This window comes from Bos taurus, chromosome 19 (assembly GCF_002263795.3).
Source record: "Bos taurus isolate L1 Dominette 01449 registration number 42190680 breed Hereford chromosome 19, ARS-UCD2.0, whole genome shotgun sequence".
NCBI lineage: Eukaryota > Metazoa > Chordata > Mammalia > Artiodactyla > Bovidae > Bos > Bos taurus.
Window position 1 is genome coordinate 33,025,885 of NC_037346.1, and position 26,228 is coordinate 33,052,112.

The window sequence follows — 26,228 nt, forward strand, 5'->3', positions numbered from 1 at the left end:
GGCAGGCTACAGTCTATGAGGTCACCAAGAGTCGGACACGACTGAGCAACTAGCCCACCACCACCTGCCATCTGGAAATGCCCGTCAACCTGAGCTCGTCCACATCTCCCATCCCTTCACAGGCTCCTGGTCTCCAGGGACCCCCGGTCTCTCTACCTGTGGCCTCACTTACCTGAGGTGTCACCCCACTCTCTCAGAAACAGGACTCTGATGACGTCAGTGGCGGTGAGCAGCAAGCTGGGGTCACACATCTGCAGCAGCAGGAGCGTGTAGTTGGCCTTCGTCCGCTGGCTGCTGTTCTGGAGCCAATGTAGAGCCTCCCGCATCTTCTGCTCCACCGTTTCGTCCAGCTTTTGATTCCAGGAGGACTGGATCATCTTGCCCTCCTTCCTGCTCAGGTCGACCCGGGTCCTGTGGTAGACCAGATCCTTGCCCTGCGTGGTCTGCAGGAGGGTTAGGAAGTAGTGTAACAAGTACAGGCTGTCCAGTTGCTGCAGGACACTCACCAGGAACCTCCTCTGGAACCCAGCACCCACCCTCCAGAACCACTCTCGAGTGGAGAAGATCTTCCAGGCCAGGACACACGTCTCACACTTCTGGCACACAGGGACAGAATCATTCCCCTTCTCACAGCGAAAGTACGGGGCATTCTTGAGCCTGGACTCCAGGTTTTCCATGGCCCCGAGAGGACTGGCTCATTTTATCCTTGCCCTCGGCCAAACCCCAGACGGACAGGAGACGCTGATGAGTATCCCAGTTGAGCCTTTTCCGATATGAACATCTCCTGAAGAAAAGGTACACTGCTGCAATGGGGTGGAGAAGTTCTCTCTCCCAGAAACTGCCGGTTGAGTCTGGCTTTCAGTACTGACCTCCTAGGAAACATGCCTTTACCGTAAATCTCCTAAGCCTGGTGCTGCTCAGAGGGAGGCAGTTGCTGTATATTCTGAAAGAGCTGGTCATCTCATTTCTAGAACAGGAAGAGAGGTGGTCAAATCTAGACAGTGATAGACCCCTTTTGAAGAGAAAAATATATGGTGGAGCCTGGTGTTGAGGCTTCCGTTGTTGTTGTGAATGAATTTTAAATATTTATGAATATGAAATTAGATGGAGGCTTCTGTGGATGGCTGTTTAGTTAGAATGATCTTGTATACGTTTATAACTATCTTCTTAACATCAAAGTGAAAACATAAATGCTTAATATATGTTTGCCTGGTAGGCTACAGTTGGACATGACCGAGTGACTAACACTTTTGCTTCAGTTTCACTTCACTTTTCAAGTTACTTAAGTGTTTCAGAATGCTAACCAAGGGACTTCCCTGGCTGTCTAGTGGTTAAGATGCTGCCCATCCAACACAGAGGGTGTGAGTTCAATCCCTGGTCTGCAAACCACAATCCCACATGCCGAGGAACAACTAAGCCCATGAGCCACAACTACAGAGTCTGCACTGCGATGCCAGATCCCTGATAACACAAGGAAGATCCTAAGGCCTGCCACCAAGACCCAACCACAGCCAAGTAAATACAAATACTAAAGTAAATAAATAACAACCAAGACCCAACCACAGCCAAGTAAATACAAATATTACAGTAAATAAATAACAACAAAGACCCAACCACAGCCAAGTAAATACACATATTACAGTAAATAAATAATAATTAAAAAAAAAAAAAGAATTCTAAATGGAAATCTCTGCAGGTAAAACTCCTTAGTAAAAAAAATGTCATTGGACCTGAGCATATATTTGGGGTCTCTTCAAGCTTCAATCACATGCCAACCCTGGTGTCTGGAGACACCACAGCTGAGCGGAGAAGAGTGGGGAGTCTGGGGTCAGACCCCAGGGTTTGGACCCCAGCCCAGCTGCTCACAAGGTCTGTGAACACAGGTGGATTACTTAACCCTTTATGCTTCAGTCTCCTCATCTGTAAAAGGGAGACAACTGTTCAGTTCAGTTCAGTCGCTCAGTCGTGTCCGACTCTTTGTGACCCCATGAACCACAGCACACCAGGCCTCCTTATCCATTACCAACTCCCGGAGTCTACCCAAACCCATGTCCATTGAGTCAGTGATGCCATCCAACCATCTCATCCTCTGTCATCCCCTTCTTCTCCTGCCCTCAATCTTTCCCAGCATCAGGGTCTTTTCAAATGACTCAGCTCTTCACATCAGGTGGCCAAAGTATTGGAGTTTCAGCTTCAACATCAGTCCTACCAATGAACACCCAGGACTGATCTCCTTTAGGATGGACTGGTTGGATCTCCTTGCAGTCCAATGGACTCTCAAGAGTCTTCTCCAACACCACAGTTCAAAAGCATCAATTCTTCAGTGCTCAGCTTTCTTTATAGTCCAACTGTCACATCCATACATGACTACTGGATAAATCATAGCCTTGACTAGACGGACCTTTCTTGACAAAGTAATGTCTCTACTTTTTAATATGCTGTCTAGGTTGGTCATAACTTTCCTTTCAAGGAGTGAGCGTCTTTTAATTTCATGGCTGCAGTCACCATCTGCAGTGATTTTGGAGCCCAAAAAAGTAAAGTTAGCCACTGTTTCCACTGTTTCCCCATCTATTTGCTATGAAGTGATGGGACTGGATGCCATGATCTTCGTTTTCTGAATGTTGAGCTTTAAGCCAACTTTTTCACTCTCCTCTTTCATTTTCATCAAGAGGCTCTTTAGTTCTTCTTCACTTTCTGCCATAAGGGTGGTGTCATCTGCATATCTGAGGTTATTGATATTTCTCCCAGCAATCTTGATTTCACCTTGTACTTCATCCAGCCCAGCATTTCTCACGATGTACTCTGCATATAAGTTAAATAAGCAGGGTGACAATATACAGCCTTGACGTATTCCTTTTCCTATTTGGAACCAGTCTGTTGTTCCATGTCCAGTTCTAACTGTTGCTTCCTGACCTGAGTACAGGTTTCTCAAGAGGCAGGTCAGGTGGTCTGGTATTCCCCTCTCCTTCAGAACTTTCCACAGTTTATTGTGATCCACACAGTCAAAGGCTTTGGCATAGTCAATTAAGCAGAAATAGATGTTTTTCTGGAACTATCTTGCTTTTTCGATGATCCAGTGAATGTTAGCAATTGGATCTCTGGTTCCTCTGCCTTTTCTAAAACCAGGTGGAACATCTGGAAGTTCACGGTTCATGCATTGCTGAAGCCTGGCTTGAGGAATTTTGAGCATTACTTTGCTAGCATGTGAGATGAGTGCAACTGTGCAGTAGCTTGAGCATTTTTTGGCATTGCCTTTCTTTGGGGTTGAAATGAAAACTGACCTTTTCCAGTCCTGTGGCCACTGCTGAGTTTTCCAAATTTGCTGACATATTGAGGGCAGCACTTTCACAGCATCATCTTTTAGGATTTGAAATAGCTCAACTGGAATTCCATCACCTCCACTAGCTTTGTTCATAGTGATGCTTCCTAAGGCCTACTTGACTTCACATTCCAGGATGTGCAGCTCTAGGTGAGTGTGAGTGATCACACCATCATGATTTTTGGGTCATGAAGATCTTTTTGTACAGTTCTTCTGGGTCTTGCCACCTCTTCTTAATATCTTCTGCTTCCATTAGCTCCATACCATTTCTGTTCTTTATTGAGCCCACCTTTGCATGACATGTTCCCTTGTTATCTCTAATTTTCTTGAAGAGATCTCTAGTCTTTCCCATTCTATTGTTTTCCTCTATTTCTTTGCACTGATCACTGAGGAAAGCTTTATCTCTCCTTGCTATTCTTTGGAATTCTGCATTCAGATGGGTATACCTTTCTTTTCCCCTTTGCTTTTCATTTCTCTTCTTCTCACAGCTATTTGTAAGGCCTCCCCAGATAGCCATTTTGCTTTCCTGCATTTCTTTTTCTTGGGGATGGTCTTGATTCCTGTCTCCTGTACAATGTCACGAACCTCCATCCATAGTTCATCAGGCAGTCTATCAGATCTAGTCCCTTAAATCTATTTCTCACTTCCACTGTATAGTCATAAGGGATTTGATTTAGGTCATACCTGAATGGTCTAGTGGTTTTCCCCACTTTTTTCAATTTAAGCCTGAATTTGGCAATAAGGAGTTCATGATCTGAACCACATTCAGTTCCCGGTCTTGTTTTTGCTGACTGTATAGAGCTTCTCCATCTTTGGCTGCAAAGAATACAATCAATCTGATTTCGTGTTGACCATCTGGTGATGTCCATGTGTACAGTCTTGTCTTGTGTTGTTGGAAGAGGGTCTTTGCTATGACCACTGCGTTCTCTTGGCAGAACTCTATTAGCCTTTGCCCTGCTTCATTTTGTATTCCAAGGCCAAATTTGCCTGTTACTCCAGGTATCTTGCCTTCCTACTTTTGCATTCCAGTCCCCTATAATGAAAAGGACATCTTTTTGGGGTGTTAGTTCTAGAAGGTCTTGTAGGTCTTCATAGACCCATTCAACTTCAGCTTCTTCAGCGTTACTGGTTGGGGCATTGACTTGGATTACCATGATATTGAATGGTGTGCCTTGGAAACGAACAGAGTTCATTCTGTGTCTGTGTCATTTCACTGTCAGTGTGAGGATTAAATGAGGTATTACATGCAAAGCAGGGATTCCCCACTGGCTCAGACAGTAAAGGATCCCCCTTCATCCTTTACTGGATGGAAGGATGATCCTCTGGAGAGGAAGGAAGATCCTCTGGAGAAACGAATGGCAACCCACTCCAGTATTCTTGCCTGGAGAATCCCATGGACAGAGGAGCCTGGGGGGCTCCAGTCCATGGGGTCACAAAGAGTCAGACATGACTTAGCAACTATAACACTATCAAAAGGCAGGCAATGGCATGAGCATTTCTAGCGCCCACATTTGGAAACCAGCTACTGCCAGAGAAAGGCAGTGGAAGTCATTGCCAGACTGGTCTTATAAAAGGTTAGGGTGAAGACAGGAATCATGCCCAGGAGATCAGTGCTAACAGCTCAAGCCTGGAGAAGAGGCAAGAGTGGATTAGCTTCTGGTCCACCAGGAAGGCCAGACAGAGCATAGAGGCCCAAAGCACCTGTATAGGGAGCACGTTACCCCCAGAAATGCTACAGACTGGAAGTAGCTTGTTCCTAAAGGCCTAAATAAATTAGGGTTTTAATCTGCGGGGCTGACATACACCAAAGAAGCAGTTTTACAATCCAATTCGGCCTTGACTTCATGCCTGAGGGCCCAACCTTGGGAGTTAGAGATGGGCTGGAATCCCCCACTGTTTTCTTACTGGAGCTGTGGACTTGGGCAAGCCCTACAGCCCCTCTGGGCCCTGTTCTCATCATAGAAGACACGTGCTTACCACTGCCTGGTGGGGTGTCCTAGTGTGAGGCCTACATTCCGTCTGTGCTTAAGGAGCTGCCAGAGAGAGTGGAGGCTCCTATATGACATACAGCTTGGAGATATATATACAAAGCTTGGAGAAAATGACAGAGAACATATCACTGGCCTTTGTTATCTTTTTATTTTTTAATCTGTTTGTTTTAGGCAATTTTCAGTTTTGGACCAAGGAAAAGAAGATATGACTGTCACTTTAGGCAACAATAGAAAGAAACTAAATGTTCCTAACACCCAGTTTTGCTGTGATGATCAATCAATTTTGATCACAGCAAAACTGAGTGTTACTAACATTTAAGAAGGGGCTTCCCTGATAGCTCAGTTGGTAAAGAATCTGCCTGCAATGCAGGAGACCAGACCCTGGTTCGATTCCTGGGTCAGGAAGATCCCCTGGAGAAGGGATAGGCTACCCACTCTAATATTCTTGGGATTCCCTTGTGGCTCAGCTGGTAAAGAATCCATCTGCAATGTAGGAGAACTGGGTTTGATCCCTGGGTTGGGAAGATCCCCTGAAGAAGGGAAAGGCTACCTGCTCTAGTATTCTGGCCTAGAGAATTCCATTGTACAGTCCATGGGATCACAAAGAATTGCACACAACTGAGCAACTTCTACTTTTTTACATCAAGAAAAAAGGTCTTCAAGCCAAAAGAAAGAAAGTGATAGTTGCTCAGTCGTGTCTGACTCTTTGCAACCCCATGGGCTCTAGCCTACCAGGCTTCTCTGTCCATGAGATTTTCCAGGCAAGAATACTGGAGTGAGTTATTTCCTCCTCCAGGGGATCTTCAGGACCCCAGGATTGAACCTACGTCTCCTGTGTCTCCTGCATTGCAAGCCGATTCTTCACCCCTGAACCACCAGGGAAGCCCTTAACAAGTGAACAAAAAGAGAAGCCAGTGTTGAAGACAGGTGAGGAGACACCCAGAGGGTTCCTTTTATGAGTCTGAGTGTGGCCTAAACAAATGACATCTCACAACACTGACACAATTTACCAATGTGACTGAAATCCAAGCAGTAAATTTTGAGAAACTAGGGAGAATGCTGGAGGACGGAGACAGATAAAATCGTCTAGATTTTTTTAAATTAAAATAAGGTAGATTCTGGAAACAGCAGACTAGATGTGAATTTGTACCTGAATTCTAAGATGCTTTATCAAATAGTTTGTGAGCATTTAAAGAAGAAACATCAACAACCTACGGGGGTTGAGAAAAAACACGGTGGCCAAGCTGATCTCATTTCCTCCTTTCAGAGCACTGTTAGAAGTGCAAACATAGTGTACCTTGACCTTTGCCGTTGAAAAGTCCTTCATGGTGTCCAGTCCACAAAGGTGCAGAGGTGGACCGCGTTATCGAAGAGTTCTACTCACGCATAACTTAAAAAAAATTTTTTTGACGTGGACTACTTTTTAAGTTTTTATTGAATGTTACAATATTGCTTCTGTTTAATGTCTTGGTTTTTTGGCCACGAGGCATGTGGGATCTTAGCTCTCCAACCAGCGATTGAACTCGCACCTGCTGCATTAGAAGGCGAAGTCTTAACCACTAGACTGCCCTAAGTCCCACCTGGATGCATGACTTATTGAATAACCAAAACCAAAAGGTATTGACTGAGGACTGCAAGACTCTAACCAATTTAGGTATCAGTGAGAGTAAGATCTAAGAAAAGGTCACCAATTTCTGCAGGATAGGAAGGAGAGCTGTTATAACCTAGTAGGATCATGAAACAAATCTATCTCCACAAGCAGCAGTGATGTCATGAGTTTTACAATTCAGATTTTTTAAAAGTCAATAAAATTCAAAAATTTAAAATTCAGTTTGGAAATTAAAATCCTACACTGTGTAAATCCTATGATTCAAATGTCTGACAGGGTCTCCAGAAACAAGTCAAGCGATGCTGAAATAATGTGCTCTTGAGACAGGATCACCAGACAAGGCAAAGAGGAAGAGGCTTGCCTTGACACAGGTCATGGAAAAGACCCAGAAGTTATATTTCCAGTGAATCCCAGAAGGGATTTCAGGTTATGTCCTCAGAAACCCACTGAGATACAATTTGTCATTTGCCTAAAGGTCTGATGTTAGTAAAGAACTGTCTGCCAATGCAGGAGACACAAGAGACGCGGATTCGATCCCCAAGTCGGGAAGATCCCCTGGAGAAGAAAATGGCAACCCACTCTGGTATTGCCTGGGAAATCCCATGGACAGAAGAGCCTGGCAGGCTACAGTCCATAGGGTCACAGAGTCAGACATGATTGAGCAAGAATAAGGACTAAGGACACTTTTAATTTTAGGGAACAATCTGTTGAAAGGAAGAGAAAGTGATCAGAGGGGTAAAAGATCTGGAAACCACAAGGAAACTGGGAAACAGGATGTGAAAACACACATATTCCCAGGGGACCCGTGAGAGCTACTCCTAAGTGTATAGACAACTGCCCTTTGGATAAGGAATTAGACACGTTCCCACCGTCCAGGTGGCTCCAGAAGAGAGGTGCTAGGGCCATCCGCCGAGGTCATAGGGACTAGGACGTGGACCCTACGAAGACAGTCCTGCAGTTCTCGCTGTGCCCAAGCCAGGAGAGCTGCCTGTGAGGTAGTGAGCTCTCCGTCACAGCACAGCTGCAAGGCCCATCAGACGTGGGCACGAAAAGCCACTGAGGCTGTCAGACTCTCCCTGCTCACAAATGCAGTTCAGCTTGTAGTTTATTCCCTTACACGTGATCTAAGGAGGAGGGCAGTGTGGGGTAGTGGTTAGAAGTTCAATGTCAGGTTTGAATCCCAGCTCGGCCACTCACTCGCCACATGACCACAGTGACCCTGAGTGAGTTCACTAACCCCCTGGACCGCAGCCTGCCCGCCCACCAAGTGGGGGTGGTTGAGCACCTCCCCATGGGGCTGCCAAGAGGATCATGAGGGCTGAGGCTCAGGAGGTGCTCAGAACAGAGGATGCAGGAGTAAGACAAGGTTAGTGATTGGTTCTGATTCCTCTGCAGTCTTTCTGATCACTCTGAGGTTGCCTGGTGACCACCTCTGGGCACAGCATGTGGTCCACCCAAGCAGACAGGGCGGGATCATAAGAATATGGTGAGGGGGACCTAGGGTTTGAGGATTACTGCAAACAAAGGGACTAGCACAGTGAGGAGCCCAGGGCAGCAGCCAGAGACCCTTCGCCTCATCCTCACACGATTTCTAAAGCCAGCAGGCGCTGGCACAGACCCCCAGTCAGTCTTCCAATGAAAACTGCCACCTGTCTGTGTGTCAGCACAGGTCTGAGACCTGAATTGGTGTCTAGGCAGCAGCCTCCACTGGGGCCGGCCCTGGCTTCTCAGGTTCCTCTCCCAGATCCGCAATCCGGATGGCACTGTCCTTCTTGGAAAGCCAGAAGGCTGGGTAGACGGGCTCCGAAAACTTACACTGGAACCTGTGCAGCAGCGTCAGGGTCTCAGGCTCGACGCCGTAGAAGGAGAGGCCCCCACCGGGGAAGTCCACATAGACCCCGAGCCTCCGGCAAGCGTTGGCGCTGAGCAGGGTCTCCGCATCGCTGTGCCATGCCCTGAACCCCTTCCCGTCCCAGTGGAGGCTCCAGGAGAAGTCGTTCCCAGAGATACAGCTGTTGCGCTCTTCGCCCTTGCGGTCAATGCCCTGGCACGTCAGGCCCACATAGACGCCTGCTCCCGAGAGCTCCACCTCGAAGTAGTACCTGTGCAGGTACAGGCTCTGCTGGGCCAGCACCTGCCGCCAGTGTGAGAACCTGCTGGGCAGGTCGGGGTATGGGTGCTCCCAGGGCGCCGTGTTGGTGACCTTGCGGTTGTCGTCCTGCAGCCGGAGGTACCTGTGTGCCGTGTCGGGGTCGAAGACAATGTCACAGGCATCTGGAGGGGGACACAGAAGATCAGGGGCTGACAGCTGACTCACACCTAGCCAGCCTCCAAGGGATGAGAAGACATCCATCCCTCTGTTCCCTTTCTACCCAAGTTCCGTTCCCTCCCAGAGAAGAGGTGGGTGAAAACCAGGAAACAGAATACAAGCGGGACTCTGTGACTTACAGTAATTGTAGACTTGGTCTCTGCCCCTGGCTCCCAGCACAGAGTTCCCTGTAATTTCCTGAGTGGTAACAGCACTAGCACCATCTTTTGTTCTAATGTTTGGTCTTTGACTGGCTTCCCAGGCAGTTCAGAGGTAAAGAACCTGCCTGCCAATGCAGGAGATTCAAGAGACTAAGTTTTGATCTCTGGGTCAGGAAGATCCCCTGGAGCAGAAAACGGCAACCTACTCCAGCATTCTTGCCTAGAAAGAATCTGCCTCCAATGCAGGAGACACAGGTTCAATCTCTGGGTCAGGAAGATCCCCTTGGAAGAGGAAATGGCAACCCACTTCAGTATTCTTTCCTGGAAAATCCCATGCTGAGACCAGTTCCTGACACAGAGCTCCTGAAACCCTTGTAATTTCCTGGGTTAAACAAATGTCTTTTTTTTTCTTAAGAGGTAGAGTTTGGGGGGTTTCGTTTTGCGTTTATTTATTTGGCTACACCAGATCTCAGTTTTGGCATGTGGGATCTAGTTCCCTGACCAGGGATTAAACCTGGGCCCAGTGCCTTGGAGCTCAGAGTCTTAGCCACTGGATCATCAGGGAAGTCCCAGGGTCTTCTGTTCTAACAAGGTGACTCTGTGTGTGGAGATGGGGGGGTGGAGCTGGCTGGTCACCAGATGGACCAAGTCATGACCAACTTCTGCTTGGATCTTGCAGCCCTAATTCCTCTTCTCTTGGGAAGAGAGATGGGCTGGAAGTGGTTCATCACGCTTGTGGGATAAAGCCCCCATAAAATCCCAGTAGTATGGGGTTCTGAGCACTTCTAGGCTGACAAACATCCATACCAGGCAATTGATCCCACCTCCATGGGGACCCTCCCAGCCCTCGTTCTGAGCATCTCTCCCTTCCTCTGGCTGCTCATCTGTGTCCTTCATCACATCCTTTGATGAACTGGAGAACATAAGTGTCTCCCTGAATTCTGTGAGCTGTTCTAGCAAATGCTCAAATCCAAGGAGGGTCCTAGGAGCCTCGGATTGTAGCCAAGTCTGACAGAAGTTGTGGATCCTCTGGGGGCCCCATAATTGTGACTGGCATCTGAAGCGGGGTCCGTCTGGTGGGCTCTGACACCATCTCCAGGCAGATAGCATCAGGACAGAGTTAAATCCTGGGATGCCCAGCCATGTCTGGGGGAATTGCTAGGTGGGGGTGGGGGGAGGGGGCCTCACTCCCATACACGTGGTAAGTGGTCCCAGATACCTTTTAACAAGTCACCCCTACTTCCTTCCTTCCTTATTGAAGCTCAAACTGCTTGCCATTTACTGTATTATTTGTTGAACTGAATCAAGAAATAAAATTTACTGATGGGCTCATGTTTTCATTCATTTGACAAACACGTCCTGAAATTCAGGTGCTTTTCTATGCAGCGTTGGCAAGGGTCATACACCCACATCTGATTCACTCATTTGTTAAAATATTTGATCACTATTTAGCAAGGGAAGTCTCAAGCAGTCCCCCCACATGTACACAGATATTCTCTTCCTGGCCCCAGAGGACACCTCCACACATCCAAATGCTCAAGTCACACTCCAGGTTATTTTGACATTTCTCTTGGCCCCATCCTCCCTCATTTTGCCCCTCAACTCACACTGGAAGCCCCAAGTCCCACCTAGAGACCCCGTTCACCCCCATCCAAGCCACCCCTGAATCTCCCCCAATGCGTGCAGCAGCTCCACGTCAGTTGGCTTCTTGTATCAACTACGTGTGCTCATGCTAAGTCACTTCAGTCATGTCCTACTCTTTGCAACCCCCACGGACTGTAGCCCACCAGACTCCTCTGTCCATGGCATTTTTCAGGCAAGAATACTGGAGTGGGTTGCCATCCCCTTCTCCAGGGGATCTTCCTGACCCAAGGATCAAATTTGCGTCTCTTATGTCTCCTGCATTGGCAGGAGGATTATTTTCCATCACTCCAGCTGGGAAGCCCCTATATTAACTGTATTGTCTGTTTATAAAACATAGATATGCTGCTGTCAGGAAGCATGAAAGATAAATAAAGGAAACTGGAAACCAAGAGGTCCTGGGGCAGACGAGGAGCTGTGGTAAGAATAGTGTCATCAAACTCGAGGCTCCACATCAAGACCAGAGCAAACAGGGTTCAGGAGTTGGCTAGCCAGAGCTCACCCCCAGAAAGCAAGCAGAAGTGGGGTTGAACAGTGAGTTCCAAAGAGATTAAAGTCAGAAAAATGAGCCTTGATTACCCAGACATGTCCTTCCTCTCTTGGGAGATGAGACCTCCCTGTCTTGTTAACTATGAGCAAGTATTGATTGGAAATAAGTGTTTCTAAAAATGCCGACAGACCAGGACACTTCCATGTCAGGGCAGGACAATGGGCTAGGTAATTCCAGCCAAGTCAGACTTAAAAGGGAGCCACCTGGAAATCAGCCAGGATCTTCAAAGGGGCCAAGGTTGTGAAGGACACAGAAGGACTAAAGGACTGGACACAGACTGAAGGAAGCTAAGGAGACCACAAAACATTTGTGACTCTGGACTGGACTTCCAACCAGAAAAAGGACACCGGGAGCAACCCTGGTGAAATCTGAATAGATTCCAGCCGGCAATACTCACTTCCTGATTTGGATCAATGGACCATAGTTATATAAAGTGCTCACATTTGGAAAAGCTAGGTGAAAGGTGTATCAGAATTCTTGGTCCTCTTTTGTGCAATGTTTTTTTTAACTCTGAAATGGTTTCAAAATTAAAAGTTCTAATTTTTTTTGAAATTCAACTTATTTAAAATTTAAATGTACCATTTGGGGATAGACCTGAAGTTGCAAGAACCTGAAACCTGCTGAAAGATGGTATCCTTGCTTCTGAAGCATCACATGCACATCCACACCCGGGGAAAGCAGGGCGGCTCACGACTTACACTGGAGGAGCTGCTGCCTGCTGCAGGGCTCGGGTTCTGAGGTCCGATGTCTGTGCTCAATGACAGCACACACCTGAGTTCTGATGTCGTACTCCTCTAGAAAATCAAGAGTTGTAAATGCTCACCTGTCCAGGTGGGCAAGGGAATCTAAGGAACAGGAACCCCCCACTTCTGTTGCTCTTCCCTGGGCCTCCTGGGGAAAGTAGGGACTAGACACCAGTCATGCTTCCGAGAATCCTGCTCAATGGACCACATCGAAGTAAAATCCACTGAGGAAAGATCCCAGCCTGACCTGGGTTTCACTTGAAAGCATAGGCATCAGTGACCTCGGAAGTTAGTCTGCACTTGAGTGGAGATGCAGGCCAAGTGCATACCGAGACTATGTTTTCTGAAATCAATTGTAAGTTAACATCATCAAGGTAGGTGTCCACCAGCCGCACGGTCCAACCAGAGGACGGCTCTGAAAATGGGACATTCTCTCCGCCCCTGTTCTGTTCTCCCTTCCTGACTCCCAACTCCCCTGCCAACCCCTCCAGAGATGTCACAAGCCCTGGCGTCTCACCGTCCTTGGAGAACTCCTGGAGCTTCTCTTTGTAGCTCTGGAGCAGCTGGATCAGGAGGGCAGTGGAGTCCATGATGACCTTGTGGATGCCTGATAGCTTGTCCTTGAGCCCTATGTAGACGCTGGGGAAGGCGCCGTCCTCCGTGTTCTTGAACTTGCAGTACTCCTGGAGGAAAAGAAACACAGCGGAACTTGCCCTGGCTTCTGTGCTTCCTTTCTACTCAATACAGCACCTTCTGCATCTGTGACACGGGCTGATGGGGCATGTACTTCACAAAATGTAATGGGTCCAGCTCAGCGCCTGACCACATAGAAGGCATCTTCCACGACCTGGTCTGGCCTCCCGCTCTGGGCAGCCCTCCCTCCTACACCTGTTCTCTGCTGCTCTCTGCCTCATTTATCAACAGGGTGGTTGCCCTGCCACAACCACTGCGGACCTAGCAGAGTGAGGGTCTCTCTGGCTCCAGCGTCGCAGTGACCCATACCTCCAGGAACAGCACGGGACTGCCAATGGCAGCGATCCTGTCCAGCTCCTGCCTGGCCTTCTCCATCTCTGCACTCCTGTACTCCAGGTGGGTCTTGATGCCATTGGCCTGGCCCAGGGCAGCTTGCTCCTTCTCCTCCAGGAAGAGCATCACGTCGGCCTGGGCCTTCGTCAAGGCAGCACGGAGCTCCCCGAACTGCTCCTCCACCCCGGCCTTCACCTCCGACACTGACACCTAGTGGCGAGAGCGGGGAGGGAGCATCAGTGAAAAACCCATTAATGATTAGTGAAGCATCAGTCTATCACAGCTCAACACACAGGAACGTCAACCCATGCATGCGTGCTCAGTCATGTTCAACTCTGTGACCCCACAGACGGCAGTCCGCCAGGCTCCTCTGTCCATGGAGTTTCCTAGGCAAGAATACGGGAGTGAGTTGCCATTTCCTCCTCCAGGGGATCTTCCCCACCCAGGGATCAAACTTGCGTCTTCTGAGTCTCCCGCATTAGCAGGTTAATTTTTAACCACTAGCGCCACCTGAGAATCCCAATATAAACCCAAGAAACCCTCAAATTAGGGAACAATTTCCTATTATAAAAGAAAGCCTTTATTCTCATTTGAATCCTGGGTTCCATGAAACAAGAAGGACCCCCCGGGCTGAGTTCTTATTTACTCTTCATTAACTTTGTCTCTCATCCATTGGACGAGACTGTGCACTGTCTGCTGAGCCCAGCTCTGACAGTCAGGTTCCTCTTCAAGTCTGTGACATCAGTCTTCCTGCCTGGACAATGGACCTACTCAGCATACTTGATAGTCATATTTCTTGCAGTAAATTAATAATTTGGCTTCTTTGTACAAATCAGTAGCATGAATTCGCTTTCTCAGCACTCCATTACGTCCAGCTAAACTACCCACCAAGGAAATTAAACTGTCCAGCAAGGAGATCAAACCAGTCAATCCTAAAGGAAATCAACCCTGAATATTCATTGTAAGGACTGATATTGAAGTTGAAACTCCAATACTTTGGCTACCTGATGTGAAGAGCCAAATCATTGGAAAAGACCCTGAGGCTGGGAAAGATTGAGGGCAGGAGGAGAAGGGGACAACAAAGGGTAAGATGGTTGGATGGCATCACCGACTCAATGGACATGAGTTTGAGCAAACTTCAGGAGATAGTGAAGGACAGGGAAGCCTGGTGTGCTGCAATCCGTGGGTTGCATAGAGTCGAACATGACTTAGTGACTGAACAACAACAAACTGCCCACTGGATCCACTGGAGCTGAAAGCACATCCTCTGGTGTCTGAGCCGAGCACAAAACGTTTAGGGCATGTGAAGGCAGCCACAGCACCTGAGCATTGCAGGACAAGCCTACCTGTGCAGAATGGAATGCCACGGCCAAAAACATATACAACTAACTCCACGTGATGGACAGTAGGGATTTGCCTGATGGCACCTGTGTATGTGGGAGTCTGTCCTTCCATATCTTTTGTAAATGCCTTAGTCAAGGTCATATTTACACCTTCAATCCACGTTGTTTTCAACAGTTTCCTCTTATCTTTGGTAGTTCTCAGGTACTGGTGCTGACAGGTGAGTGGGTGGATGGATGGATGGATGGTTGAGGGAGGGATGGATGGATGGGTAGATGAATGGATGGAGAGGTAGAATCATTCTTCATATGCAAAGATGCTGCTGCTCCTAACTGCCAATGTGTTCACGTTTTGCATTCTTCTCTGAGTTGTGGTTATTGGCTTGGCACTAGCGAGAAGCTTTTGTGAAACTGTTTGGGTCCACTTAGAGTTTATTATGGAAAGTGGTCAGAAACCAGAGAGACCAAAACTAAGTAGCCTGGCATACCATTATGGTACTTCCCAGATGGCCCAGTGGTAAAGAACCCACCTACCAATGCAGGAGATGCAAGAGACTTGAGTACAATCCCTGGGTCCAGAAGATCCCCTGAAGGAGGGCATGGAGAGCCACTCCAGGATTCTTGCCTGGGAAGTGCCATGGACAGAGGAACCTGGTGAGCTAAGTCCACAGGGTCACAAAGAGTCAGACTGAGCACACACACACCATTGGCCTTATCAAGTTGCTGTTGTTACTGTTTAGTCACTAAGTCATGTCCGACTCTTTGCAACCCCATGGACTGTGGCACGCCAGGCTCCTATGTCCATGGAATTTCCCAGGCATGAATCCTGGAGTGGGTTGCCATTTCCTTCTCCAGGGGATCTTCCTGACCGAGGATTCAAACCCGAAGTACCATCCACAAATCCAGCCACTCTCACCTCTCTTTTCTGTCTGCCAGGACTTAGAACAGGTGAGAATCGCATGCGGAACACCCTCTCATGGTGGAAGAAGCCAAGATGATGCATAATTTCTGGAGCTCTAGCTAACCACCCTCCTCGATTCCCACATATACCATTTGCTCCTGGTCAAAAAAGCATATGCAAATATAAAAATAAGCCAGAGCTATCACAGGACTGGAGGAGGGCATGGCAACTCACTCCCGTATTCTTGCCTGGAGAATCCCATGGACAGAGGAGCCTGGTGGGCTAAAGTTCATAGGGTCGCAAAGTCGGACATAACTGAAGCGACTTAGCATGCACACATATCACAGGACTAGTTTGTTTCTATTCTCTATTGTTAAAAGTGAATCACATGGCAGTTTTCAAACTTGAACTAATTTCACGGCAAATCCCAGCAACAAGGTGACGCCACCCTACAGTGTAGCCAACCTGATCTGTACCCACAGTTTCCATCAGATGATAAGATATAAGGGGCCTGTAGACATGGAGGCTGGGCCTGCGGACGTGGAGGCCGGGCCTGCGGACGTGGAGGCCGGGCCTGCAGCCGAGTCCCACAGTTCCGGGTGGGCCTGACTGAACCAGCAGCAGCAGCCAGCCAGGTGTGTCAAAGCCCGGCAGGTGACCCTGGCCAGACTTACCAGGACAGATTTATGGTTTGCCTGGAGCCTGGAGATGGCATTTTCATTCAACTTGAGTTTCCGCTCCAGGTCTAACTGGGTTCTCCGAAGCTCAGCCTAAGAAGAGGAAAGGTCAGCAGCATTAGGGAGGAAGGTGCCCAGGGCACCCAGAAGGTCCCCAGAAGCAACGGTGCCACCTGCCCTTCTTCCACAGAAAGGAAAGTTTGCCTTGGAAGCCGCTCTCAGGAGCAGGCTGGGCGCCCTCCGTGGAGGCAGAGACGGTCCACTGTGCGCCAGCATTACCAGCTGAATCTCCTCCTGTCATTGAGACCATGCCCACAGCAGGTAAACACACTGTCTCCATAGCACAGGAGAGAAAACAGAGCCACGAGGGTCACGCAGGTGTCAGTGGAATTGACAGGGCCATCTGGCCCTAGAACAGGCTGACAGGGAGCACAGGGGCTTGGAGCTGGCGGTGGAGGGGACCCCAGGGTTTCTACTTAGCAGCCAAGACTTTGGGACAAAGTTGACTTAATGCTTCCACACTGCATTTCTTCACTGTGAGGTGGGGAGAGCTAGTGTTCAATTCACAGGGTTCCTGTGAGGACAGGAGGCAGCGGGAAGTCTGCACAGCAGCTGGCACCTTGCGGGTGCTCCATCGGTGGCAGTGGCGTCATTGACTTGGTCATTTTACTGGTGCCTCCTTGGCTGCTTTCCATCACAGAATCTTCTCTCCTGGACGCAGGCAGGGCAACCCCTCCCAACCGAGGTGAGTGCCCACATGAGAACTCTGGGTTTGCCTGCTTTGACCCCCACCCCCCGCCCAGCCTCACTCCACCTCCCTAAGCACTCTCTGCCCAGAACCTGATAAGACAGGAAACCAGAGCCTTTGTGAACTTCAAAGGCCCCCGTCACTTTCTGCCTCCACAAGGGTGTGAGACAGTGGCAACAGAAAGGACGGCTTTCGCTGCTTTCACAGACGCGTGTGTCAGCACTGAGTTCTGAGTCACTTGCCCTAACAGGTCTCGGACTGGTGGGGAGCACCTGACGCATCTCCCCTTCCTCCCACAAAAGTCTGTGGTAATCCCAGGCCCCAGGGACAGAAGCCCAGGCGGGCAGGGGACCCGCCTCACTCTGCCAAAAACCAGGAACTTCTGATCAGGCTTCAGAGTCGTGACTCAGAGCTGATGGGAGTCCACTGACTTCCCACACCTGAAACCTGACGTCCTGGAGTGGGGGAAGCAGGGGAGAAGGAGGGGATCTGGCCTATTTGGGGGAGATTGTAGAATCCTGGTCTATCAGAAAGGCTTACCCAGTGACCCGCTCCAGGCTGGGCGGGGGGAAGGACATGAGATGCTTGTTTAAAAGGTGGTGGGAGACACAACAGACCACACACTAGCAACAGCACAGACACGAGAACATGTTAAAGGGGTCAGCCCCAGCTGACCCAGGGACCCAGGAGACCCCCAGAGTATATAGGGAGGGGTTTCTCCCCACTGTCTGCAGACTGCCATTAAAGGAGAAAAGGACTCCAAAGTGCCTCATGGGGACCTCTGAGTCACCCCACCAGCGGGCATTCCCGCTTACCCATGACAGGCGGGACCACTCGGGCAACCAGCACCTCCAGTTATTCCTGTTCCTAGAAAATGACGGGGTGCCTCAGACCCCGGCTCCAGGATTTCCCAAGACTTCAGCCTCACACACATTGCAGGCCAGGGCAGGCTCTGCACCAAAGCAGAACAGGGGTGCCAGTGAGTGTAAATGCCCCACATCCAGGGGCACAGAGAGCCCTGCCTGCCCTGGCAGGGAGAGGACAGATGCTGTGCAAAGGGCACCGTGTCTGTGACCCAACACCTGCCACTGGCACGCTCCAAGGCCCTCGTCAGACCCTCTAGCATCTCCTCTGGCACCTCAAGAAAATGTTAACAGACTGTTTCTTGCCTCTTCCTCCAGGGCACAGGTGGCACCTGGCTGGGTGGCCAGGATCAGGTTAGAGATGCAAACTGGAACAGCAGAGGGAGTGAGGAGAGAGAAAGAAAGACGTTCTACATGGTGTCAGGCCCTCTGTGTGTCCCCCTGGGAACACGAGAGTCCCGCCTGGGCCCTGACTTCACTCCTCGGGAGGCTGGTCGGAGCCCACTACATGTCAGTCCAGTTACATAAGGCAGCCTCCCTGCTCTCGAAGGCAGTAGAATGTTTAAGAAAAAACAAATTAGATAATACTGAGTCCAACACACTCTTCAGAAGTTCTAGAAGAAATTCTTCTGAACAGCCTCAAGCCATCCACCTTCTGGCAGCAGAAGGCCATGAACAATGCTGGTTAACTGCTCCCCTGAGAACTGGGGACACTTGTGGCTCTCAGAACCTGGCTCTTGCTTCACCTTGAGACTGTGTCCACATCCCTACCCTGTCCTTAGCTTTCTGGAACCTGTGCTGAGGTTGGATGCAGCCACGAATGGACCTAAAGATCTAAGATGGGGTCCAGCCCAGGCCTTCCCCCCTCCCAAGACCCCCACCCCTCACCTGCTAGGGGCTCCCTCCTCAGAACACACGGCTGAGCTTTTGTGCTGTCCCAGCCCTTGGACATCCGGGGAGCCAGGGGCCTGCCTTGGCTTCCTGATTACAGCCCACACTCCCTGGGAGGGTGCAGCACACTGAGCCCACAAAAAGCTCTCGATAATGTTTGATAAACACAGCGAGGAACAGAATAGAACAGAAAAGCAGTCACAGAAGTGGTACAGACTTCACAACATGCACACACGCACACAGGCATGCAAGCATGCAACCTCACTTCCTGGCAGTGAGCCTGAGTTCTGAGAAGGTAAGAGGAGTTAAGACCAGCTTCTCTTGAAAGCTTAGGGAGAGGGATAGACTGGGAGTTTGGGATTCAGTTCAGCTCAGTCACTCAGTCGTGTCCAAGTCTTTGCCATCCCATGCACTGCAGCTCGCCAGGCTTCCCTGTCCCTCACTATCTTCTGGGGTTTGCTTGAATTTATGTCAATTATATATAGGATGGATAAATAACAAAATCCTACTGTATAGCACAGGGAACCATATTCAATATCCTGAGACAAACCCTAATGGAAAAGAATATTTTAAAAATAATATATATGTGTTAAAACTGAGTCACTCCATTGCTGCACAATGGAGATTGGCACAGCATTGTAAATCAGCTATACTTCAATTAAAAAAAAAAAAAAATTTTAAGTTAAGGGGCCCTGGGAAGTTGGCCCCAGGAAGGGGAAGAGGTGAGTCCCCACAGGAAAAGGCTGGGCCCTAGGAGCCCAGCAGCACAGAAGAAATAGTCAGAGAACACCTGGAATTCCCAAATTCAGAGTTTTTGCCCACAGGCATAGCTGGAGAGCATAGGAGCCACGGAAGAGGCTCAGTCGGAGAACTGAGAAGCCAGTTGCTCTGCAGACCCTGTAGCTGACCAGGGTCCTGGCTGCGCTTTGTCCCTGTGGCTGACCCTCAGTTTCCTCTGCATGATAGGCTTGCCTGAGCAGGCAGCTCTAAACACCATCCAAAGTGACCTTCAGCAAGCAGCTCCAGCAAGTTCAGGCTGGCTGAAGGAAAGATGGAACTTCTGGAGCCTTACTTAGGTCTGTTAAGGCTTTCCAAATAATCCTGGTGGAGGTTGCATCCTCAAGGAACTGTGTCTTCTGAGCCGGTCTCCTGGCAAGAAATCTTTCAGCTCCTGAGCAGTGAGGACCACTGAGAGAGAGAGCACTTATTGGGCACGCTCACTCTGAATTGAAAGCAAGGACACAGGGCAGAAAAGCAGAAAACTCAGACAAGCAGACCCGCAAACAGAGGCGGTGAACAGGCCAGAGCCTAGATCTGGGGCCCGGGGCTACCGCACTGCTCCTATCATCGCCACTGCTTTCAGCACCAAAAACTGTCCTGGGTGTCTTTGAGTTACCTGACACAGCTCCCTCCTGGGATGTCCGAATTTGGGGTTCTGCATATGTACTATATAAGCAGTCCCCAAATTTATTAGCACCAGGAACTGGTTTCGTGGAAGAAAAGTCCTCCATGGATAGGGGGATGGTTTTCTGGATGATTCAAGCACATTACTTATTTCTATTATTTATTGTGTACTTTATTTCTATTAATGGTAAAGAATCTGCCTGCAATGAGGGAGACCCAGGTCCAATCTCTGGGTTGGGAAGATCCCCTGGAGAAGGGAATGGCCACCTACTGCAGTATTCTTGCCTAGAGAATCCCACGGACAGAGGAGCCTGGAGGGCTACATTCCATGGGGTCACAGAGTGCACACAACTGAGCGACTAATACTTATTTCTATTATTACATCAGCTCCACCTCAGATTGTCAGGTTAGATCCTGGAGGTTGGGGATCCCTGCACTAAACAACTCTCCTTGCTCAGAATGACAACTACTCAATGTCTCTGTAACATACCAGCTTACACTACATTTAAAATTCATATTGTATCTATGTTGCTACAGGCACAGAATTAACGAAAGGAACAAGAAGGAAGAGTATATGATGGTGTTTACCTCTGAAGAGGAGCTTTCCAGGTGGCCCAAAGGTAAAGAATTTGCCTGCAGTGCAAAAGATGCAAGTTCAATCCCTGGGGATCGATGTTATTCCCATGTAGAGTTATTCCCCTGGGTCGGGAAGCTCCCCTGGAGAAGGAAATGGCAACCCACTCCAGTATTCTTGCCTGAAAAAATCCCATGGACAGAGAAGCCTGGCAGGGCTACAGTCCGTGGGGTTGCAAAGAGTCGGACACGACTTAGTGACTGAGCATATATACTTCTGAAGAAGGAGATGGGTGGATCCAGGATGGGAGGGAGACCTTTTCTGGTAAAATCTATTGCAGTATTTGGTGATTGTTCCTCTGTGTGTATGTACATGCATTCCTTTTCCAGCTAAACAAGACAGAATTCAGATATTCTGAACAAGGGAAATGCACTCTGCCTTCAACTCTTTACTACATGTATGGCAGGTTTTTGGTGCATTTAAAAAAAATAATAAGGTTATAATATTGTGACCTTGGAGTTCTTCCTTATGTCCTTCAGTGGGTGGCCTTCCAGAAGCTCCCATCCCTCACTCCATGACTTAGCCATCTGTATGAGCTTGGACAAATGTGGTGGGAATGAAGAGTCACCGCCTCGTAGTTATCCTAGGACCGAATGGGGAAATCCCAGGGAAGCATGTTGCAGGTGGCAACGCTCCAAGACCAGTTTTCTCAATTACCTGGAGCTCTGTCTGAGCTGTCTGTTGATTCAGAGCCTCCTTGTGGCTATGAACATGAAGAGTGGGTGGAAATGGCCAGCTCCCCTGACCGGATGTTTCCTGGCACTAGAGATGCTGGGAACAGTCGACAAGTGGATTCTAGAGCTGGAAATGGTGACTCACTGACATCTGGGATACAGAACTTTCCGAACTATTCCTACTAACACCAGATAAAATCCACACTTAAGGGAGGACGTGGAAGAGGGACCCTGCTAGGAACCTGCCCCTCCCAGGAAGCTCCTTCTCAGCTGTCTCGGAGCCCTGGGCCAAGGCGCTGTACTAAGCGCCAACAAGGGAGCTGCTCAGCATCTGAACACAAGAAATGTGGCACAGGACTTCCGTGGTGGTCCAGTGGTTCAGAATCTACTTTTCAATACAGGGGACAAGGGTTCGATCCCTGATCAAGGAACCAAGATCCTACATGCAACTAAGCTGGCATGCTTCAACAAAGGTCCAACGCAGCTAAATAAATAAACATTTTTTAAAAAAGAAACAAAGAAAGAAATGTGGGACAAAGTTCAACTGCACGCCCACCCCCACCCCCCCAGAACCAAAGTGCTCAAAGGAAGTACAAGTCAGGGAAACAAAGCATTTAAGTCCATTCCCAAGAACTCTCTAGGCTCTCAGCTTTAGGGCAGAGAAAAGCCAATTGTTCCAGAAACAGTTTCCCTATCTGATGGGAATAAAATTACAGGCTGTGAGCACAGAGTTTCTGTCTCTCCCGATGCCTCTATCTGATGACAAGGTTTATTTTCCCTAAGGGAAGTGGTCCTTGACATTGTCTAGGAGGGACGTTCCCAGTTCTATGTTAGCTCAGCCCATCTCAAGGTCTTGAATTTCATAGCTGGCACCTCCAGAGGGGCCCCGTCTCCCGATATCTCATTTGGGGTAAAGGGAAGAAGAGAAATTAGGCGGAAATTCTGGCTCTTTTCTCTAGAATTTCTGCCAAGGTTTACATTTCATTCATTGCTACTCAGACATGACCAGAGGGGACACCACTGTCCTCAGTCGTACACCTTGTATCCCCCACCCCCAGACACAGATCAGCACTGAAAGCTGAGTGAGAAACAGCAGGAAACTAGCAAGACGAGTGACAGATGGACAGGGAGCATTTCAGGGCCAGTGGGGCCAGTGGGGACAGAGTGAGCTACTACAGCATCCAAAGCCAAGTGCGAGAGACATTCAGGCTGGGCGTACCGCCAGGTAGCAAGGCTGAGAGAATGCAGCCCCAGGAGCCTTGGCGGAGGCCTGGTGGCCTCCCCACCTCCCTCTCCCCCAGACCCCAGCACTCACCTCCTTGGCCCTGCGGGCGGCGTCCAGGGAGACCAAGGCGTGGCCCCTGTGCTCGGCCTGGCTGCACTCCTCGCAGATGCACTGCCCGTCGGGGTCGCAGTAGGCGATCAGTGGGCTGCGGTGGGCGGGGCACACCCGCAGGTCCCGGTCCCTGGCGGGCTCCGTTAGCTGGTGGCCGTGCAGCCTGCTGTTCTCCTGGTGCGGCCGCAGGTGCTCCGGGCAGTAGTTCACCATGCAGGTCAGGCAGGACTTGACGGCCCTCACCCTGCTGGCCCCGAGACAGAAGTCACACAGGACCTCCTCCTCCTCCTCCAGGCCCTCTGCCTTGGGAGCTCCCTGCCACTCAGAGCCCTGTCCCCCAGTTTCCCCTGTTTCCCCTGGAGGGCTCCCCGGGGAGCCTGGGTTCTCTTCTTCTGCGGGACTGGCTGAGCCAGAGTCTGGGCTGAGAGCGGCCGGAGGGTGAGCAGGGACCCCGCACAGCGGGCCTGGAGCCATCAGATCCAATTCAGCCATGTAGACAGTCTGCCACTGCGGAGCTGGGCTTCCTCTGCCTCTGGGCCCAGGATCCGGAGCCCCAGTCAGACAGCAGAACCACGCCCAGAGGACTGCAGCTGCGGCAGGACTTTAACTGTTTCCTCCCCCAGAGGCAGCTCGGTCGCTCATTACTCCAATAAGCTGGGAGGATGGCCAACTGTGACGGCCACCAGGAAGCCCGGGTCCTCAGGCCCAATGGCCCAGGCTCCGGCTCCTCCTCCAGCCCAGAACCGAAACAGCTATTCTTCTGTAAATCATTCGTACCCCCACCCCCACCCTATAACCTCAGCCAAGGCAGGTCAGTCTGGAAAGGACCGGAGATTCCTGAGATCTGCAGTCACAGCCAATGTTGCTTTATATAACTTAACAGGTTTGACTTTTTTGTCTTCAACTTTTTCTTTCCTGGGGCCACGCCACATAGCATGTGTTCAGTCGCTAAGTTGTGTCTGACTCTTTGTGACCCCGTGGACTATATCCCACCAGGCTCCTCTGTCCATGGGATTTCCCAGGCAAGAATACTGGAGTGGATTGCCATTTCCTCCTCCAGAGGATCTTCTTGACCCAGGGATTGAACTCACATCTCCTTTGTCTTCAGCATTAGAAGGCAGATTCTTTACTGTAGAACCACCTAGGAAGCCCACCAGATAGCATACAGGATCTTAATTCCCCGACCAGGTATAAAACCCAAGCCCCCTTCAGCAGAAGCACTGGACTGTCAGAGTGAAAGTGAAAGTGAAGTCGATCAGTTGTATCCAATTTTTTGTGACCCCACGGACTGGAGCCTACCATGCTCCTCCATCCATGGAATTTTCCAGGCAAAAATACTGGAGTGGGTTGCCATTTCCTTCTCCAGGGTATTTTCCCAACCCAGGGATCGAACTCGGGTCTCCCGCATTGCAGGCAGACACTTTACCATCTGAGCAACCTGGGAAGCCATCCGGGTAGTCCCTTCTTTTCAATTTTTAAAGGGACCCAAAATGTAAGGACTTAAGCAATAGGGCAGCCCTTCATCCCTTCCCACCTCTTAGAATAGGAGGGACACAGTTGGGAACAAGATCTGTGTCTCTGACCTTTTGCATATAACCTTCTCCATTCCAGGAGAAGGGTCTTCTAGTGGTCATCAGGAGGGTCAGGAAGAACTTGTCTCTTTCCACATAAAACTAAGCAGACAGCCCTCTCGGGCTGCACAACCTTCCCAGAGGCTCCTAGAGATGGCTGGTTCTTTACCCACTTATTAACGTTTTCCTAGATATGGTGAGGGCTTCCCATGTATCTAAGTGGTAAAGAATCTACCTACTAACGCAGGAGACATGGGTTCAATCCTTGGGAAGATCCCCTGGAGAAGGAAATGGCTACCCACTTCAGTATTCTTGCCTGGAGAATCCCATGGACAGAGGAGCCTGGTGGGTTATAGTCCATGGGGTCACAGAGTTGGACAGGACTGAGCGACTAAACAATAAAATGCGGTGATGGGTTTCCTCCAACTACACAGATTGGCTGATTTAAGCAACAGAAACTTATCTTCTCCCAATCCGAGAGGCCAGAAGTTCAAGACCAAGGTCTGAGCAGGGTCAGTCTCTCCTGAGGCTCTCTCCTTGGCATGCAGATGGCCGTCTTCTCCCGTGTGCTCACATGACCTCTCCTCTGTACATACCTGTGTCCAGATCTCCTCCGTTTATAAGGACAGAAGTTAGATTTGGATGAGGAGCACCCTCATGACCTCTCTCCTACCTTAATTCCCTCTTTAAAAAGCCCAGTCTCCAAATTCAGTCACATTCTGAAGGTTAGGACTACAACATATGAATGGAGGGGACACAATTCACCACGTAACAGATGCCAGAGGATAAGACGTGAACATTTAGCTCCTTAGGGGAAAGATGGGGATAGACAGCAGACGAAGCATCTACCAGGTGGACATCACGGAACCAGGATATTCCAAGTCACCTGGCCCCTGTCTGTATCTGTTCTACAGCTCCCCACTGCCCAAGGATTTCTCCAGATACACTCAAGGGATTTGGAAAATTAATGGAACAAAGACAGAATGGGGTGGGGATGATCTGGTTTGCCCCTGAGATTAGCGTTGGGGTAAGTCCAAGTCATGGCACCGCCACCTCCCCCCAGCCATGGCTCTCCACCCATGTGAGTTCTACAGGATCCAGATAAAAGCAAACAAACCAAGAAGTCCTGCCTAGTGTAGGAGGATGGGCAGGCAGTAAAAATCTATGTCAGGCGCAGCCCTGTTTTTTGTCAACATGTAGAGAGCATGCACGTCAAGATGGCCTAGACATGGTCCTTTTCAGCAACATGAAGGTTCTTAAGTTTCCTCAACCTGACTCTCCTCTCCACTGGTGAAGACACCCAAGAAGAGGTTTCCCTGCATTTCATTCCATGGGTTTTTTCCCCAATCATTCTATTTGTTTATTTATTTTTGGCTGTGCTGGGTCTTTGTTGCTGCACAGGCTTTTTTACTTGCAGCGAGTGGGGGCTACTCTCTAGCTGCAATGCGCAGCCTTCTCATTGCAGTGGCTTCTCTTGTTGCAGAGGTTCTAGGGTGCTTGGGCTTCAGTAGTTGTGGTTCCTGGGCTCTAGAGCACATGTTCAGTAGTTGTGACACACGGGCTTAGTCTCCACGTGGCATGTGGGATCTTCCTGGATCAGGGATTGAATCCGAGTCCCCTGAATTGGCAGGTGGATTCCTCACCACTGGACCAGCAGAGAAGCCCCACTTCATGGCTTTAAATCTCCAGGTGGGAGGGAAAGGAGATGACTTCTCCTGGCCCAGACCGTTCCTGGGATTTTAACAAATAGGGTTGCTTTCCTTTCTTTCTCTAGATGACCTGATTCTGGAAACTGAACTGGTCTACTCACATGCCAGGAGCCTCTGATCTTTCTGGGGAGA

At 49.5% G+C, this 26,228-nt stretch overlaps 2 protein-coding genes across 6 annotated transcripts in view; both read right to left on the reverse strand.

Annotated features, from left to right (window-relative positions):
* Nucleotides 1-4,656, reverse strand: part of FBXW10B (F-box and WD repeat domain containing 10B) — a 33,553-nt gene extending 28,897 nt beyond the window's left edge. For 2 of the 5 annotated variants that reach the window (XM_059878506.1, XM_024980799.2), the window contains exon 1: nucleotides 173-4,645. In XM_059878506.1, coding sequence (XP_059734489.1) covers nucleotides 173-677 — 505 coding nt within the window. In that variant the 5' untranslated portion in view covers nucleotides 678-4,645. Of the gene's footprint in view, nucleotides 1-172 lie in introns of all 5 variants that reach the window. The other 3 variants (XM_024980800.2, XM_010816088.4, XM_059878507.1) reach the window with 3 other exon arrangements.
* Nucleotides 4,657-5,439: 783 nt separating this feature from the next.
* Nucleotides 5,440-24,050, reverse strand: TRIM16 (tripartite motif containing 16). Its single transcript, XM_003587416.5, has 6 exons — nucleotides 22,796-24,050; nucleotides 16,264-16,359; nucleotides 13,325-13,558; nucleotides 12,840-13,005; nucleotides 12,278-12,373; nucleotides 5,440-9,193 (listed from the first exon to the last, which is right to left on the reverse strand). The coding sequence occupies exons 1-6, from the start codon at nucleotides 23,306-23,308 to the stop codon at nucleotides 8,610-8,612; spliced, it is 1,689 nt and encodes a 562-aa protein (XP_003587464.1). The 5' UTR covers nucleotides 23,309-24,050; the 3' UTR covers nucleotides 5,440-8,609.
* Between the last annotated feature and the right edge of the window lie 2,178 nt (nucleotides 24,051-26,228).

What these genes read in the sequence shown, in the direction of transcription:
- TRIM16 (XM_003587416.5), bottom strand. Translation starts at nt 23,308, where the DNA reads ATGGCTGAATTGGATCTGATGGCTCCAGGCCCGCTGTGCGGGGTCCCT. An exon ending in CAAACCATAAATCTGTCCTG is followed by an intron (nt 13,559 to 16,263) that starts GTAAGTCTGGCC and finishes TCTCGCCACTAG; the next exon opens with GTGTCAGTGTCGGAGGTGAA. An exon ending in GTCCCGTGCTGTTCCTGGAG is followed by an intron (nt 13,006 to 13,324) that starts GTATGGGTCACT and finishes CTTTTCCTCCAG; the next exon opens with GAGTACTGCAAGTTCAAGAA.